The sequence below is a fragment of the Echinops telfairi genome, unplaced genomic scaffold (assembly GCF_000313985.2).
Source record: "Echinops telfairi isolate 266 unplaced genomic scaffold, ASM31398v2 ScPeMD7_44;HRSCAF=162, whole genome shotgun sequence".
In the NCBI taxonomy this organism is placed as follows: domain Eukaryota; kingdom Metazoa; phylum Chordata; class Mammalia; order Afrosoricida; family Tenrecidae; genus Echinops; species Echinops telfairi.
In genome coordinates, this window is record NW_022103942.1 from 1,419,708 (window position 1) to 1,438,781 (window position 19,074).

Genomic DNA, 19,074 nt, shown 5'->3' on the forward strand with positions numbered 1-19,074 from the left:
AATTCCCATCTGTACCGCTGTGCATCATCTGGTCTAACCAGGTCTGCAAGGCAATATTGGGGTCCTGGTAGTTGAGGGGAGGAAGCGTTTAAGAACCAGAGGTAGAAGGCTTCACTTTTCATGTAGTCATGTATTTAACAAACATTAATAGAGAACCAAGCAGTGGTCTAGATCTCATTTTAAAACACTATCAAAGGATGTATCTCAGTTATCAAAGTTAAGTAGATCATTGAAATGGAAATTAAGCCTGTAATGAAAAGAGTGAAATAGAAACCATCATGAGCCAAGAAATTGGTAAATAGAACTTTCTATAATATTTTTGCTTTCTCAAGTTCTAGCCTCAAAGCAGGGTTCAAAATCCCACTCACAGAACTCACTGGCCCCGTCTCTCTGTCTTTTCCCATTCCAGGTGAATATTGCTCTGTGCGAGTGTAGAGCTCTCTCTCCTTCTCGCTTACTCTCAGCGGCACTTATTACCATATCTCATCAATTCTACAGCGCGTATATTTGTCACTTCAGCATCTCTGAAATAAGGATGCATCTTATAATTGATGGCATATCATATTTCAACTATAACATGTTTATCTTAAATTCATTGGTATATGGTGTATCTTGCTTGGTATTTGTCTCAGAGGTACCTAGAATGGTATTTTCAAATGTTTCATCTTTGGGAAAACTAAAAGTCAGAAAGCACTTCTATAAACCTTTACTGAAACAAAGAATCAGGGAAATTTTTAAATGAACCATTGTCAGAGGAAACAAAAAAAAGTGTATATCTAAAGCATAGATGTATAATCTCTAGTTTAACAACAAATAAGAAACCATCTCCAAGGAAAGCAAGAAGAGTGACCCTTTTTTCAGGATTCCAGTCAGTGGAATCTTAGAAAGGTTCCATAGCTTGTTTTGCCTATCACTCTGTCCCTTAGTGAAGCACTGTGTTTTCACTTCTTTCTGACGATCCAGAGGTTTCTCTTGAGAACGTAAACTGGATGAGTGCAGCGGGAAATAGTATCGGCGGTTGGTCAAGCCGCAGTCTTTATCTAGTTATTTGAACCAGATCTTGCTTTCACAAAAACAATTTTATTGGGAGCTAATACAGCTATCATATTGTTCCACCGTTCAATCACATCAAGCAGTGTTGTACAATCGCTACCGCAATCAGTTTCAAAACGTTCTCTTCCTTCTTGAACTCCTTGACATCAGCTCCCTTTTACCAACCCCGCCCCCCCCCCCACTGTATCCCTCAGAAACCCTTATTTCTCCTTGCTGTCTCTATAGGTTCATGAATCCTGGGTTTCATACACTGAAAAGCAAAACAACGTATAACAAAAAATCTATGACATAACACATCTGAGATAAACCCCAATTTGAAAAAAGAAAGAAAAAGCACAGAATTTTTTTGAAAACCTGACCAAGCCCAACATGCACCAGAGGGTGGGGACCAACTGACAAGGTTTTAACAGTTCAAGTCAGGTTTAGAATTTTGATCTCCTCTACTCATCTCGCCAATGCACTCCGTTTGATAACCAGTGTCTTCCCATCCTTCTATTATGGATAGAGGGAACCACTGGGAGCTTATTTCCAATGTAGACCTCACAAATGTATGCAGGGCTCCCACTGTCATCTAAAGCCTTCTGCACACCAGAATCTCACAGTTTAGGCCAGTGTTTCTCAACCTTCGTGATGCCACGACCCTTTCACACAGTTCCTCATGTTGTGGTGACCCCCCAACCATAAAATGATTTTTGTTGCTACTCCATCACTGTGATTTTGCTACTGTTATGAATCATAATGTAAATATCTGAGATGCAGTGTGTATTTTCATTGTCACAAATTGAACATAATTAAAGCATAGTGATTAATCACAAAACAGTATGTAATTATATATTGTGAAATATTTATTTCTAATGACAAATAAATGAAATTTTGTCTTGAAGCATGGTGTACCATGGGTAATGGTCTTCACGCTGGGTACTCATATGTGAGTGTATCAGCATGTGGGCAGACCCTCCTGGAGACGGATAGAGGAGCGGTGTCTCAGTTCCTAAGACTATCAGAAAACACATATTTCCGATGGTCTTAGGAGACCCCTGTGAAAGGTCCTTCGAACCCCAAAAAGGTCACGACCCACAGGTTGAGAATCACTGATTTAGGCTCTGATACTGTTTCCTCCTTTGGCTTCGGATTAGATGGTTTACAATCCATCGGTCACAGATGTTGTTATGCTGCTTCCATGTGGACTTAGTTGACATCTCAGATGGCTGCTTATTTGCAAAGATGCCTTAAAGACATCAGAGAGTATTTTATCTGCTAGCCAGGCACCATCTAATTTCTTCAGCGCACTTTGCCATAGCACACATTTCTTCTGTGTTCCCTTCTGAATATCGAGCAGGGCCATGATATAAGGACTAATTGTTCTTAAATTGGAGCTAGGATTTAGTTTGAACACAAATCTTCTATGCTACAAGTACGGTGCTCAAGTACAGTAATGGTAACTGTAACACGATTGCAATTATGTGAAATATAGGGGAAAAGAAGCAGAGAGAAACACAGATGAAGTATCGATGGAAATCTAAAGACATTTCTGAAAATCCTTAATCTACTTCTCAGGTAAACATGTCTACGTATGTCAAAAAGAGTAATATATGAAGCAAAGGGTTACTAGCATGATGAATAAATGTAGAATCATGAACAAAATTTCACCCAAATCCTAGTCCTGTTTCAAAGGGTTATCGGTTATCTCCCAGAAGATTTTCCTTGGTCTTTCCAGCCCTCCAAAATTCTACAATCTCTTGTATTATTTTCAGAGGTTATAAATCATATTCATGGTCCATGCATTTCAAATGTACATGAAATAAAACAATTGCAGGCATCACATATCCTCTTTAGCAGAAAAACAAAAATAACATTTAAAGTAATACAATGAAAGAAAGATGAAAAAAGAAAATATTATTTCTAGGATTTAAAAACATGATTTTCTCATTTGAAAGCAATCATATTATACAAAAGAGGGGTAATTACTGCTGAGAATAGACTAAGCAGTCAAGAAGATCAAACGTAAGCTTTTTAACATTTAAATTGAAGAGGGAAAAGATTTTTCTTAAGAAAACCACTTAGAAGACAGCTCCAGAAGTTCCATGAACGAGTTTCTAGAAAGAGAAATGAGAACAAGGGGAGGAGAGAGGTGAAAAGTTTTTTAAAAAGTAAAATAAACTGAGGAAATGTTTTTCCTAATCTAAAAATGTTTGTGGTTGAAAAGTAAAAGGGCATCCTAGTTTCAGAATGCATTAATGAAAAAGTTTAAATATCTCTAAATGCCTCCATAAGGTTCCTAAATTCAACTGCTAGAAAATACTACAAGCTTCCATACAAAAGAATAAGTTACATGAAAAGGAAAAAATTAATCAGGTATATTATCTTTACTTGTCATCTTGGAGGCTAGGAGACAGCAGAATAATATATAAATACTATTAAAAGGGGAAAAATTGTGATGCCTAATTCTATACTCAGAGAAGTACTGTTCACAAGTCAAGGTGAAATAAGATCTATTCAAACATAAAAAGACTCCAAGTCTAATTTAGGTCTAGATCATTATAGGTGGCACTTATGGAACACTTCCTATTTGTCGGGTACTATTCCAAGCACTTTTTATATCTTATTTAATCCTCTCAACCACTGTATGAGATTGACACTGATCCCTCCTCGTTATACATATGAAGAAATTGAGTCACAGTGGTCAATAACTCATCCAAGAACATGCAGCTTTAAAAAAATACAGCTTTTAACTCAACTACTATCATTTCTGAGATGACCTATTTAGCTACAATGTAATAAATAGATCTTGGATTTTGTGTCAACATTTCTTAAGGTTTCCTATTGTCAGTGTCAGGGATCAAGAAGGGAAATAGGGTGGCTTCGTGGAAGATATAACTAATTATCCTGTTTGGATTCAACAATAAAGAAATATTGTTTGGTTTATAGGGTTAGCAGACATGGATTGAAATCTATGGAAAAGCATAAGAGGGTTCCCAAATGATTAATGTGACAAAAATGTACTAATATATGGGTATTTATATACGTGTATTGAGAAACATATATGTGAATGGAAGAAAAAAGGGAAAGGAAACTCAATGTATTAAAATTAATAATAAAAAATCAATAGTAAACCTTAAATAGAACTAAAAATATAAGATAAAAAACATTAACTGTTTCACTTAGTGTGAAAAGACACAGACCATGATATTGGATTAAAAATAGAATTCAACTATATATCACAAGAAGCACACCTAAAATACAGTGAGACAGAGCAAGGTTGGAAACAACTCAATAAACAAGGGATATCAGGCATATGCAAGCAAAAAGTAAGTGAGATTGGAATATTAACATAAGTCAAAGTAGAATTTAAGGTTAAACAGGACAAAGAGAGCTCCCAAAATACAGTTTAAATGATTATATGTATGAATTATAAGAGGTACAACTTAAAAAGCTGTAATAGTTAAAATCTTGAATATATCTAACAGCATTATGACTAAACAAATAAAGCAAAAATGAAAAGTCATTTTCTTCACATTTCTATCAGAATTTGACCAATCCAGTAGGCAAAATAATAGCCAAAATATATAGAGGATCTGAAAAACCAACAACAAATTTAACTCTACTGATAGAAATTTGTACATTTGAAGAAGAAAAATATAAATCTTTTCCTTTACATCTACAGGGCTTTTAAAATACTTGATCACTCCATTGGCAACATAAAAAATTAATAAATTCTAGAAAGGAGAAAATTTATAGGCATATCCTCTTATCTTGACACAGTGAAATTAGAAATAGGTAATAAAAGATGACCCAAAATGCAACTGTCTGATAATATAATATAGTTATTATCTCCAAAATGATCTCTGGATCAAAGAGGAAATTAAAACGAATAAGCTAGTACAAAGCAAAGAAAATGAGAAAACAGCATATCAAAACCTACAGGGCATAAGCAAAGTAATACTCAAAGAAATATATCTGGGACAGCATCTAACAACGCTAATTAACATTATTATCCAAGAAGGCTATAAATAAAGGAAATAAGTGCTCTTCTTGAAGAATTAGAAAAGTACAACAGAAAAATCCAAAGAAGTCAATAAAATTCAAGGTAAAAAATAAGGGCCAAGGAAAACAATTGTAAATGGGATAAATAAAAAACTGGTTTCCTAAAAAGACCAATAAAATAAATAGCTTCTCCATGAGTATAATAAAGTAAAAAACAGAAGACGGACATAAGCATGCACATTTTGGACAAAAAGGGGTTTAACCACAGAAAAAGACATTATTAGAGTTACAAGTCAATTTTACAAACAACTCTATAACCTCAAATTTGAAACAGTAAAAGGAACAGATAATTTTCTAACAGAATATAAATTATCAACATTAACCCAGTAAATAGATGATTTGAGTAGACCAATTATGATACATAAGATTGGAAGTGTAATTATAAATATACCATTATAAAAGGAACCAGTATCAAATGGGTTTGCAGTTCAGTTCTGTCTAACCCTTAAAGCCAAACATAAGGCCAAAATCTGTTAAAGCTAGAATATAAAAAGAGAACTATTCTGGGTCTTAGATGCCTGATATCTGATCCCATCGACACCTAAATGGAGTGGAGACCCAATGCCCATCTGTAGACAATTGGACATCCCCTCACAGAGGGGTCACAGGGAAGAGATGAGCTAGTCAGGGTGCAGAATAGCACCAATGAAACACACAACTTTCCTATAGCTTTTTGATGCTTCCTTCCCCCCACTATCATGACCTCAATTCTACTTTACAAATCGGATTAGACCAGCGCATCCACACTGCTACAGATACCAGCCCACAACACAGGGAATCCAGGATAGATAAATCCCTCAGGGCCAACAAGGAGAGTGGAGATACCAGGAGGATTAAAGGAGGGTAAGGGGAGAAAGGGGGGACTGATCACAAGGATCAACTAGAACCCCCTCCCAGGAGGAAAAATAATGAAAAAGTGGGTGAAGGGTAACAAAGGATGATGTAAGATATGGAAAAAGTAATCTATAACTTATCAAGGGTTCGTGAGAGAAGATGGGCAGGGGAGGAAAGGGGAAGGGAATGGGGAGCTGCTATCAGGGGCTCAAGTGGGAAGAGAATGCTTTGAAAATAATGATGGTGGCATATGTGCAAATGTGCTTGACACATTGGAGGAATGAATGGATTGTGATAAGAGATGTAAGAGCCCCCAACAAAAGGATTTTTTTTTAAAGAGAACTATTTTGAAAATCCCAAAATAAACATGAAATTGCAAATAACAGATTACTAAATTTTAAAATACATATATTAACAAATAGACCTCAGAAATGTGGCAAGGAAAGAGAAAAACTATAATTCTATACCTTGACCTAATTGGGATTTATCCACAAAGGCCAAAATGGTCAAGGAGAAATGCTATCAACTAATTCATTACATAAAAAACTAAAGGGAAAAAATGCATATTCTGTCAATAGATACTGGAAAGTCAGTAGGAAAACCATCAGCAGCTACTCTACTAGGAATAAAAAGGAATAACTTAAATATTGGGAGGATTTTTAACAACAACCCACAGCAATCTTCATTTTGAGAGAGCAATGTTCACTAAAATTGAGAATAAATGGGTGCTATCCACAACCTCCATTTTTATTCAATCATATTTGGGGAAATTACAACTGTTGAAATAAGATTAATTAGATAGCCAGCAAAAAAATCACCTCAGAAAAGAAAATATAACTTTGATTTGCAATTATATTTGATAGATATAAAATACCAACTCATAAACAAATAAGGAGAGATGATGAGACAGAAATATTAGATTCTACGTACGAACATTATTCTCTGGTATTTGTGCTTAGAAAGGTATATTATCAATGAAAGGAGGAACATTTATCTCTCAAACTAGTCCATTGAATGTTTGAATCAATTGCTAGTTCAACAATTGCTCCTGTTATTTCATTTTTTTCTTATATTACTTTCTTTATTTGTGTCAAACTTGGTTTCATAAACTTAAACCAGTAGCTCATAAAAGACCATAAAAGACCATAAAAGACCTTGACCACTGAGATGCCTTAACTTCACCATGTCCATGCCCTCTAGATTAGAGAGTTCATTCCACACTTCAAAGAGGCCAGGTTCTTGTCCTTGGTTCCAAGGAAAAATGATAATATAAAATAACTTTCCCACTTGTAGGACGAGATTGGGCTACATATTTGAAACCTCACACTGATTAGCTCATGCACTATCCTGTGTTCAAGGACTGCTTTGAGTGAAATGTTGCCACACTCACTTAAGCCTTGTTTTAGACCACCTTTTACACATGGTGGAGGTTTAATAGTCCAAAGTACATTACAGTTTATTCTGTGAGTATTTTACGTGTCTTTACAATAGATCCACGACACAATTGCAATTCATTCAATTTTTAATAAAACATTCTGTGAGATAGGACCTCACCAATGATGCTCAGTGTAGCATACCTCAAATATTGCAAACAGAGCAATAATGTGTACATTTACAAAGAACGGCATTTTGTTACCAACATACAACTAAGAGTGCATAAAAAGTTCTTCCAAAAGGTAGAGAAAAAAATGGCATGATCTATGCTTCAGGTTGATAAAAAAAAACCAAGTAAATTTACATCTCTACTTCATAACACACATGTATATTAGAAGGATTAAAAAGGGAAACAGAGAAAGCTATTTTTTAAGCTTGAAGAAAATATAAGACATCCTTAAAATCGTAGGCTTTATCATTTTGCCTTCTTAAGCATAACCCCAAACCTAGAAACCATTAAGGAGAGGTATGACTACTTAAAATGTAGATCGTCTACAAAAACGCCATGAGCAAAGTTAAATGAGGATAGACAGATAGATAGATAGATAGATAGATAGATAGGTAGGTAGGTAGATAGATGGTATGTAGCTAAGATTTTTTTTAAAAGGTCGCAGAACAGAACACTATTTGGACTGTGCATTCATGTGCTATTAAAAATGCATGTATATCCATGTATGCACATTGAAAACATCAGACTGTTTACAGTAAGTAACTGTGAAGATGGGGATAGGGAGAGTATTCTTTTAAGTCACTTTATGCGTCTAATTGTTTTCTAAAAGCATGCATTACTCATGGTTTAAGAAACACACTAAAGAAGATTAAAATAGAGTTCAATGTGAAAAATAACTCCCAAATCTGTTCGAGTGGTAGTCAAATGCCCAGTTCAATGCAAAATGCTGTCCTCCAAGTCGAGAATCTAATAGGGCCTTCTTACTCTAGAAGAGGGCGGAGAATGTCTGCCCTTGGACATCATCAATACCAGCTAAATGACAGGCCTCTCCAAAGAGAAGCAGTTCCACCCATCACACTAGAGGTGAGTTAATTAAATGTTTGACCAGTATGGCCTGCAAATAATGTTATATGCAAATGGCTTTGGCAAGGGGGAAAAAAAAGTTCCTCACCTCTGTTCTAGAATCTAATTGTTTCCTGCCTGAGCTGACACAAATACATGAGACTTCTCCTTAGTAGTTATCATGATGGCTGGGAAACAATTCCCACCCCTGCCCCCATGCCCATTGCCAAACTCTCACATTACCCATGCCCTTCACTTAAGGCCAGAGAGAGGCTCAATGGAGAGGATCAAGGGTGGAGATTACACCACTCTGAAAAGTGAGCATCAGTTCTCCCACCCTCAGAGCACAGCAAACCAGGGGCCAATATCCGAGTCCTTTTTCCCTGGAAGGGCAGTGAGACAGCTGTGGCCTAAAGATCCATGGTTTAAACAAAGAAAACCATCAGCCTAGAATGGGAGAGATATAAACTTAATGTAAAAAGCACACAACGAAAATAATCATCATCATAAGAAAAGCCGAAAAATCAACCAAACAGCCATAGACACAAATTTGCCAGAATCACATCAGTTTACTAAATCTACACTTTGAATGGTTTTTAAAACAAGGCAAGTAAATAAGAATTTTTTTAAAAAAAGAAAACTGGTTTTCTGAGCCTTTAAATATGATTATGCTTTGGGTGGAAGCTGATAATGGAGTTGAACACTACCTTTATAAAATCACCTTGAACACACTTGCACTGATATAGGCTGCTCTCCAATTCCAAAAACAGTTCGACAAGAGAACAAAACCAAGACAGCAGGCTATCCCCTGAAGTTCCCGAGGTCCTTGGATGTCCAAAAGCAGCCATCCTCTAAAGAGAGGCCCCTGTCCTCATGAACAAGTGCGCTGCCACAATCTAACCAACGGTGCTCCTGTCCAAATGATTGAGAGTGACAATGTCCACAGTAAAAAACACGGGAACATTGGGGGTGTGGCCGGCCTGGCCCAGGCAGTCACACAGCTATCTCCCGTCGCAATTTCTCCAAAGGCCAACAAAACCAGATGGGGACAACTAAAGTGCCTGCCTTGTACATTGGGCTGTGCCAAGCGTAGACTAGTTCAATCCTTCCAGTATCTGTTCAACAAGGGCGCCAAAAAAACACTTATTACCCAGATGCAAGCAGCATCACTGGATGACACCATTGACAATGACTATTCTAAGTGACCAGCGGTGCATGATAAAGGAACCCTGGTGGCACCGTGGTTAATGCAACCAGCTGCTAACTGAAAGGCTGGCAGTTTTTGGCCTCCACGGGAAAAAGATGTAAGCATTCTACTGCATAAATATCACGGCCTTGGATATCCTATGGGACTATTATACTCTGCCCTATAGGGTCAGTATGAGTGGACATCGTGGGTTTGGGTTTTTGTTTTTTTTGTTTTTTTTTACTATCGTTTGATTTCATGGAAATTAAAAGGGCCACCTCGATAGACACAGAAACCCAATAGCCCCCAAATGTTCTCACCAGCTAACTCCCGAAAAGAAACAGAAGGGCTGAGAAGAGACATAGTGAGGTACAGAGAGCCACCAGAGCAGATAGGAGCCAGTCAAGCTGGCGCCTCTGCTTCACCGTGGCTTTGGGTCACCTGCCTTGTTGTGTGCGGTCTACTCAATTCTGACTAACAGAGACCCGGTAAGACAGAGTAGAACTGTCCCATAGGGTTTCCACCACTGTTATCTTCCTGGGAGCCGATTGCCAAGTCCTTTCGCTCACTGCTGCGTTACAACTGCAGACCTTTCCATTAGTAGCCAAGTGTTTAACCATTGTGCCAGCAGGGCTCCTTGTCTTTCTATTATTGGGAAATTCATCTTATGGTCACCGAGTCAGAAAAGTCACTCGACACCTCAAATTCAACATGCTTCAAATGGAATTTTTTTTTAATGTTCAAGCTGCCTTTCTGGGTCAGGAAACAAGTTTGCACTCATTGCCTCTATTTTCGAAATGACCTCCAGGGAATATTTATGATGCTTCGCAGGGCGGGGGTGGGATGAAATCAGGCTCTGAAATGTACCTGAAGCATGATCCACTTTCATGTGAAGAATCCACCTATCTAGACAGAGAATGAAAAAGGTCTGGGGAGGCAGTTTCAATTCTGCGCTGCTCGCCAAGGCTGCCCAATAGGATTCGATTGAAGCCCTCCGCCTTTCCACTCTGGAGGCTCACATCCACTCCTGTGCCCTCCATCCCCAATCCTACTTACAGCCGAGGCCTCGAGTCTGTGAGCTCGAGATCAAGGCAGTCAAAGGAGAACAGGGAGCCCCTGCTTCTCTGTTGTTATAGGCACCTCAAATGCAATCTTATTTTCCTGCTGATTTTTCCTTTGCTCTTTGTTGTTCTTGTTGATTTGTGCTTTAGGAGACCCTAGGTTACAGAGCAGCCCTGCTCCATAGGGCTCCAACAGGCCAGGCTTGCTTGCTTCTGCTGACGTGCTGCTGGTGGGTTCAAACGATGAACCTTTTCGTTTTAGTTTCTAGCCCAGTGCAATCCATTTGCCCCACCCAGGGACCTTTCAAACTCAGTGGTCTTTACACTACATTCATCATCATCCCCTCCCAAACTTGCTTCTTTCACCCAACATTGGAGCAAGCAAAATGTTTCTTTTCCCCCTACCCCTTCCCTCTTGTGTCATGTAAGTCCTCGCTCGCGCACAGTTCAGCCAGATCACCAAACCCAAGAACTCCAGACCAACCAGGCTCTGACCACTTTGTCCACTACAGACACTAGAGTGAGTATCTGGAGCCATGCGGTGAAAACTAGTACAGAACGAATCAGAAGATTTGACTTTTTCCTGGTCTCTTATATTAAAGCAAGATGTATCGCCTTGTCTTCCAACCCAACTAGGTCCTAGTTTCTAGGACTATGTTGTGGAGGTTAGTGAGATCTCATGTCTGAGTAAACACTTCTTTAAAAAGAACAAAAACACTCCTTGCAGGAATGACAGACCTCTACAAAGCAGCCACTTAATAAATGCTAGCTTTTATTGTTGCTATTTTTTATTCAATGACACTGACCCGTGACAGAATCCCCCAGCAAAATAAAGGTCAAACAAAACATTATCAACCTTGCATTCTAAGGAGTTCAAGGTGTTCGTTTTTCATGATTAACGGCTATGTGCCAGAACACTGTGAAAACCTGGAACACTTCACGTAATTCCCATCTTCTCTCATTTCAGAGAGGAAGTTTCAAGCCCACTCATTGTTCTATCTAAATATTTTCCCACACAGTACATACTCCAACCTGCTTCATCCCCCTAAATTTTCTTTTTCAAAAATTCCCTAAGAAGCACTATTGGACTAAGTGAACTACAACCTGCATGATCCTCAAAGCAGAAGCAGATGCTGCCCAGCTACCACTGTCCACTGCTCTACAAGGGATCACCAGAGGAGGTCCTGGATAGAGTGGGAGAAAAACGTAGGACAAGATTCAAAATCGTAAAAAAAAAAAAAAAAGACCAGGCTTACTGTTCGAATAGAGACAGTGGAACCTCAGAGACCATAGCCCTTGGACACCCTTTAACTGAACTTACTCCCATGGCCCAGCTTTCAGCCAAACAATCGACAGGCCTATAAGATGAACAATAACACCAGGAAGGAACCTCTTCCTTAGAACAATTAACCGTAGGTGACCAACATGGTAGCAGCTGCTCAGGAAGCTCAGCAGGCAGGCAGGGCTGGGAAAGGAGGATGCAGTGGGGAGAATGCAATGACTTCAGGGCTTGCAATCACTGACTTGAACAAAATGTGTCTAGATTATTGAATGGAAAGCTAATTTGCTCATCAACTTCCACCCAAATCACAGTAAAATGTGTCCATTTCCCCCCTAAAAATTAAGGCTCATTATATATAAACAAGAACACATAGATGAATAAAAGTAAATAGGTTAAAAAAATCACTCATTATCCGTCCACCCAAAAGATAAGTCTGGTATCCATATTTCCAGATTATTTAATATCTATTTAAACATATTTTATTGTCCTTTTTAAGAAAGAGAACTCATACTATGAGCATCGCTATCTAACCTACATTTCTCACATAACAATACTGGTGAATATCTTATCCTGGCAATATAAATGTCCAATAACATGTGTATCCTATTCCAATATGTGAACATGCCATCATTTGTGCAACCGATCTACTATGCTATTTTTACTATTTCAGACAGTTCTGGGCTCCATAGCCTTGTACACATACTCTTTGGCTACTTATTCTACTGCTTTCTTAGGGCAGAGTCCAAAGTTTGCATATATAAAGCTTATTTATCATATGTATTGCCAAATGGCCCCCTACAAACTTGGCGCCAGGGTAAACTCATTCCCATTTGCCAAAATTCAAAAATGTTCATTCTGCCTCACCCTGCCCCATAGAAAGAGGGATTCTTAAATGGATCCCAAATATTCTCTCTACTTGAAAGTATTTAGTGGCTCTCAGTATTCCATGAGATAATATTCAAATAGCTTTCCACTTTTCTAATCCAACTGGCTACACTCTCCATGCTAAGCAGATAGGTTTCCTCCCAGAAAGAGGCTTCCTACCTCCAGGTTTTTCTCACACCATCCTCAGGCCCATTATACCCTCTCATCAAATGTTCTACCTGTCCTACCCCATGTAGGGCCCATTTTAAGTGCTTGTTCCTCCAGGACACTTTAGCTGACTACTAAGGTCACCTGCAGACCTCTGCCTCCTCTGTGTTCTGGAAGAGCATATTTGACAATAAGCATATGCTAACACTATTCTGTTATCGTTTTAATTGATAGTTCTTTCTCTCTCCAAGCAGATTGTAAACCAAAAGACAAAGATGATTTCTTTCATTCTTTGGCCAACAAGTGCCCCCACCCCCACCCCCCACTTTCTTTCCAGAATCAACTCAGAATTTTATTGATGAGACACAAAGGAGGTCAATGCAAATGACAAAAAGGAGCAAACTTATGGTGAATTGGTTGACTGTCCCTTATACAGAGAAAATAGTAAAAATATTTCAATGTAGGCAGCAAGATACAAAGTAACCATATTATCCAGTTTAAACCCGAAAACCAACGTGGAAAATATCAGCACTGATACTATCATATGATAATCATTATTCAAAATTGGCAGCTGAAAGGATTTCTTTACCATATACACAAGGTGGAGAAAAGGAATAGTTCACAATATATAGTGTTTCTAGACCAAAAAATCAATACATTATTCCTGGCTCTTTGGGAACATGTGCTCCGCCAGTTTGGCCATAAATTTGCCGATTTTTACTTTCACCAGAAAATCATGGTGACTTTCAATTCCCAGCACCTTATCAGCACATACTTGAAATTCTTTTAAAAAGGAAAAAAGCGAACTTTCGCCGAAATGATTCTGAGTAGGTTCATTTTCTTCCCATTTAAAATTGTCATTTACATTCTCAAAAATGATCAAAAGTTTCAGAATAATCTCTGTATTCTCCTTCCTATTAAAGAGGGAGCCCAGTGAAGATGGTACTTGGGCCCTGAGCAGGTCTCTAGTCATGGCTGGATTTTCAGCCAAATTCAAAAGGAGTTTCAAAACCTGAAGCTTGGTTTCTTCATTCCCCGCTGAAAACAAACGAAAGAAGTCTGCAATGGAATTGGCAAGCATGTGCTGATGCTCGTTAGTCACAGTCATATTTGTAAGCAGTCTTAGTCCAGCCAGCTGCACAGAGGAGTTCAAGCGAGATGTGACGGTATCATCACACACTTGATTCATGTATACCTTAAGCCTACGCTGATTTTCAACATTCACACTCAAGTTGTTGAGAACAATTAGAGCTTTTTCTTTAACTATGGGATCCCGGGTATTGAGAATCTTTGCAACAATTGGGAGACCACCCAGATCCCGAATAATATCTCTGTTAAATGCATAGGCAGCATTGTTACCCAGAGCAATTAAAGCTGCTTCAAGAATGTAAGGCTTTTCAGACATCTCAACCAGGCAAAGAACTTTCTGCAGCTCCAGAGGGGACAAAACCGTATCATCTGAGTTGGGTGAAGCCCGTTTCTGGACGGCCCGACGGGCCCGAATGGCCCTGGCTCTGGCCCTGGCCCTAGCTCTGGTCCCGGCCTCAGTCCCAATCCGAGCCCAAGGTGGATACCAAACGATACCCTTGTTCTCACTGTTGTCATCGTCATCATCAGACCAGTCGTTGTCCCTTCCCCCAGAACACTCGCCATTATCATCCATATCCGCAGGCCCACCGTCGGCCATTTTCTCCTTGTTCTGTCTTCTTCCCCTGGTCAGTCTGTAAATGCAATAGCAGGCGCCAGCCCCAATCACCAGCCCCGCAGTCACCCAGCCTACTTTCCTAGCGTAGCCCATGCAATCGTCCCTGACAGTAGCAGGGACCAAGGAACAGAGGAGTCACTCGGGCTGCAAGGAGGATGACTCTGGGCTTGGATTCGGGCCTGTGGAGGGTGGGTGGTCTTCAGTCACTTCAAGGCAACAGCAGCTGATACTGGTCGTTGACCTGAGGATGGAGGATGAAATGGGGGTTGAGTGTATCGTCTCTGTCTTCCCCCACAAAGTTATCCAGAGGGAGGCGCAGGAAAGTAGTCATTGAGTGTTTGGTGTGAAAGGTAGATTGTTAAACTCTCTACCCTCCCCCTTCCCCCTTCTTCCAACACCCCGCCCCCACCGCAGCTCATGCCTACCCAGAATCAAAGCAAAAGCTACAGAGACCAGCCATTCCCAACCTCAGGCATCCTCAGGAAGGTAGCACCCTGTCACTAACCTCCACCAGAGTTTGCTCCTTCTTCCCGCCCCTAGAAGTGTGCCACACCCAAGGACCCTTCAGCTCTGTGGAGAGAACACGCTAGTAAGGACTGAGGGCTCCCTGGGCCGACGCATCCCTGTTCCGGTGTCAGCTTTCCTGGTTCACAATCCAATTGTCCGTTTAAAAACAATCACAAACAAAAACCTCTCTCAGCCTCTCTTCCAGCCCAAACACGCACATGCCTGCCCCGCCCCCTCAACTTGAAATGGGAGGGCTGGAAAGAAAATAAGGCAGGCGTAGACCAGCCGGCCTAGACCTCAGCTGATCGCAAGTCCCTCCCACTCCCACTCCAGGCAGCCCCCACACCCACACCGACCTCGACTAATCCAGGGGAAACTTCCTCTCCCGCCTCAAGTGGGGCCACCTGCTACAGCAGACCTGGAGGATGACAGATGGAAAACATGGGGACTAACTGCTGGATGAGAGAGGAGGATTAGGAACAAACTCTCTGATAGGTTTCCCTCCGGTCACCCCCCCTCCCCAACGCACGCCATTTCCCCACAGTCCCGGGAGAGCGAGAACCGCACTGGGACTCCGACCAGAACCTGGATCGCCATCTCTGGTTTCGCCCCACCGCCACGGGCGCCCCTCCGGCGATACCCAGATGACCTTACCCTTAAGTCGACCTTCACCGCTCAGGGTTAATTTCTTGCCTCTCCTCTTGCCTGGCGACGCGCCGCAACCTAAGGAAAGACTGGCCAGCCCGAGAGAGGCTGGGACCCACTAGATCCAGAGTCATGGTCAGGAAGCGACAGTCACAGGCAGAAAGACGGGAAACGGCCGCTAGTGAGTGCTTTGGTGGACGGACCAGTCCCCAGAACACGAAACTCTTTCCTAATTCGGAGACCCAGTTGTCAAAGATTTCCCACCCCCCATTACCTCTCTTGGGGGTTTCACTAGCACACCACGTGGCACCTCACCCACTCCCCGTGCTCAGCTCCACCCGCCGACACTGTCCTGGTGGACTAGGAGCCAACACCCAGGTCACAGCTCCCTTTCAGGATCATGGGCCTCTCCTCCCAGCAGATTCCCACCCTCAGATCTCCGGGATCCACCCCAAACACCCGCCCCCCTGCTCACCGCTTCGCAGCATCTAAATGGCCTGCTGGCGGGACAGAGGTTAAGTCTTGAAAAGCAGGAGTCGAGTGGAAGAGACGGACAGAGGCACCCCAGGACCCGCGACGGTCTCCGCCCTCTGCCCCTCTGCTAACTCCACCTTATGGAATCTCCCAGGCACTGACCTGCAAGAATCTGGGACAGTTTCCTTCTCCTCCACCTCCTTCCCCTGGCAGCAGGTCCTCCCGCTCTCAGGGCAATGGGGAGCTGATACTCAGACGGGAACAACAACCAGGACAAGGACTTCTGCACACGTCAGCTCTTGGTCACGTGAGAGCTACGTCATTCACCAACTCGGGTCCCTAATTTCCCCTCCCACCAGCAGTGCGGCAGAAGAGGGCCCGCCCCCCTCCTTTTCTTCCCCGACCCCGGCCTTGTCACTTCTTTCCTTCCTCTTCTCTCTTCCCATCTCCCCTTAGTTGTAGTTGCCTTTCTCTGACTGCCAGAAAGGAACAACATCTTCCCCTGGGGTTCCAGGCTACTTGTACTTTTTTTTGTGTTGAGATTTTGCCTCGTCCTTCCTAGGCTCCTGGGACAGTAGACTATCCTTCTATCTCCTCTCCTTCCAGCTATTAATATTTACCACTTCCTCTGAAATCTACGCCTAAATCCGAAATGAACAAAAGCCATCAGAGGAGGAGGCCAAGGAGTGAGAATGTGGTTTTTCTTCTCCTTTTTTTCTCTTTCTTTTGTTTTGGTTTGGTTTGGTTTTTTGCCTGCCCACGCTCCTGTTCCCAGTCTGCATTCTTTTTATGAGAAAAAAAGACAAAGTGATTTTCATTTGAGTGGGGAAAGGGGGCGAGTGGGAGATTGATGTTGGGTGATGGCCTCCAAAACCTTCCACAGTTTTTCACTTTTCAGGGAGCACACCCCACTTCAAGAAACCTTGATATTTTCAAGGCCCCAGCATGTAACCCAACCCTGGAGGAGCTAATCAGGGTCTGAGAATGTATGCATCTTTTGGCTAGGCCAGTCTCAGAAATAGAAAAGATGCTTTCACCAGCATCTCTTATCAAGGAAAAGGCCCAGAGCCCTCTGAATCCAGAAACCCAGAAAAGGTGGGGGGGAAACCACAACTTCTTGGTAGGTGTCCATAGGAAAAAAAGGCACATACACTGACAAACTGGTTGTAAGAAACATTACAAAATATACTTGGGTACAAAAAATTGAGGGTATCACCTTTAAAAGAAGTCGATATTAGACAAACACTGGGACCAAGATAAAATTGACTGAACTCTACATCAACAGTTTGAACGAGACCCTTCCATTGACTTATTGGATGACCTGAATGATACCCTTATAAACAGTGGTTTAACTTTTTTAGTGGAAGAAATAATACAAGAATGTCACAGCCCATTTGTCTTCAGTGATCATATCATGGAGGTGAGCACACAATGATATGATTTTTTTTGTTCTTTGATGCCTTACGATCACTGAAGACAAATGGGTGTATAAGCAAATGTGGCGAAGAAAGCTGATGGTGACCCGCTATCAAAAGATATAGCGTCTGGGGTCTTAAAAGCTTGAAGGTAAACAAGCGGCCATCTAGCTCAAAAGTAACAAAGTCCACATGGAAGTAGCACACCAGCCTGTGCGCTCACAAGGTGTCGAAGGGATCAGGTATCCGGCATCATCAGAACAAAAATCTTACCATAGTGAATGAGGGGGGGGAGTGCGGAGTGGAGACCCAAAGCCCATTTGTAGGCCACTGGAGATCCCCTTGCAGAGGGGTCTACGGGAGGAGATGAGCCAGTCAGGGTGCGATGTAGCCACGATGAAAAATACAACTTTCCTCTAGTTCCTAAATGCTTCCTCCCCCCCTCCCCCCGCTATCATGATCCGATTCTACCTGGCAAGTCTGGCTGGACTGGAGGATGTACACTGGCACAGATAGGAACTGGAAACACAGGGAATCCAGGGCGGATGATCCCTTCAGGACCAGTGGTGTGAGTGGCGATACTGGGAGCATAGAGGGAGGGTGGGTTGGAAAGGGGGAACTGATTACAAGGATCTACATGTGACCTCCTCCCTGGGGGATGGACAGCAGGGAGGTGGATGAAGGGAAACGTCAGACGGAGCACGATATGACAAAATAATAATTTATAAATTATCAAGGGCTCATGGGGGGGCGGGGAGGGAGGGGGAAAAATGAGGACCTGATGCCAGGGGCTTAGGTGGAGAGCAAATGTTTTGAGAATGATGAGGGCAATGAGTGTACAAATGTGCTTTACACAATTGATGTATGTATGGATTGTGATAAGAGTTGTATGAGCCCCTAATAAAACGATTAAAACATAATAATAAATAAAGGCATGGAAGAAAAAAAAAGAATGCCAGAACATGAAGTCTCCCGTATGATGTTTCCTAATACTTTGAATATAAGGCTGTTGCCTGTGTATAATTTTTAAAGTCTACAAACAATATGGGAGTAAATCAAGAGACTGTAGACTAGGGACATAAGTAAGAAAGAAATTGCTACCTGTTAGTAAACAGAAACCAAATCAACTGTCTGTGTTTAGAGCAGTACTGTGTGAACGGCTTGTTTAAACATAGAAAAAAGAGCAAAAATCAGAGGAAAATGTTAGTAGTCGTTTCTATCTCAAACACTCTCTGAGGGAGAACTCTTGGCGAAGATAAATGGAACATTTCGCTCATTGCCAGAGCCATCTCCATGATGTTTTAAAGGGCTTCAAGCTTTCTTAGCTGAAAGCTACTTCTCGGGGTGAACCAATTGTCATCTCTCTGATCACAGGCTCACCAAGCAATTT

General features: G+C 41.4%; 1 protein-coding gene across 4 annotated transcripts; it reads right to left on the bottom strand.

Moving 5' to 3' along the window:
* Window positions 1–13,257: 13,257 nt before the first annotated feature.
* ARMCX3 (armadillo repeat containing X-linked 3) lies at window positions 13,258–16,544 on the bottom strand. Of its 4 annotated transcripts, none has more exons than XM_045290574.1 (5): window positions 16,432–16,544; window positions 15,805–15,913; window positions 15,507–15,568; window positions 15,149–15,213; window positions 13,258–14,884 (listed from the first exon to the last, which is right to left on the bottom strand). In XM_045290574.1, exon 5 carries the CDS (start codon window positions 14,734–14,736, stop codon window positions 13,597–13,599), a length of 1,140 nt encoding a protein of 379 aa, XP_045146509.1. In that variant the 5' UTR covers window positions 14,737–14,884; window positions 15,149–15,213; window positions 15,507–15,568; window positions 15,805–15,913; window positions 16,432–16,544; the 3' UTR covers window positions 13,258–13,596. The 4 variants fall into 4 exon arrangements, with proteins under 4 accessions (XP_045146509.1, XP_045146510.1, XP_045146511.1 ...); XM_045290575.1 differs by having other exon boundaries at window positions 16,271–16,544; XM_045290576.1 differs by lacking the exon at window positions 15,149–15,213.
* Between the last annotated feature and the right edge of the window lie 2,530 nt (window positions 16,545–19,074).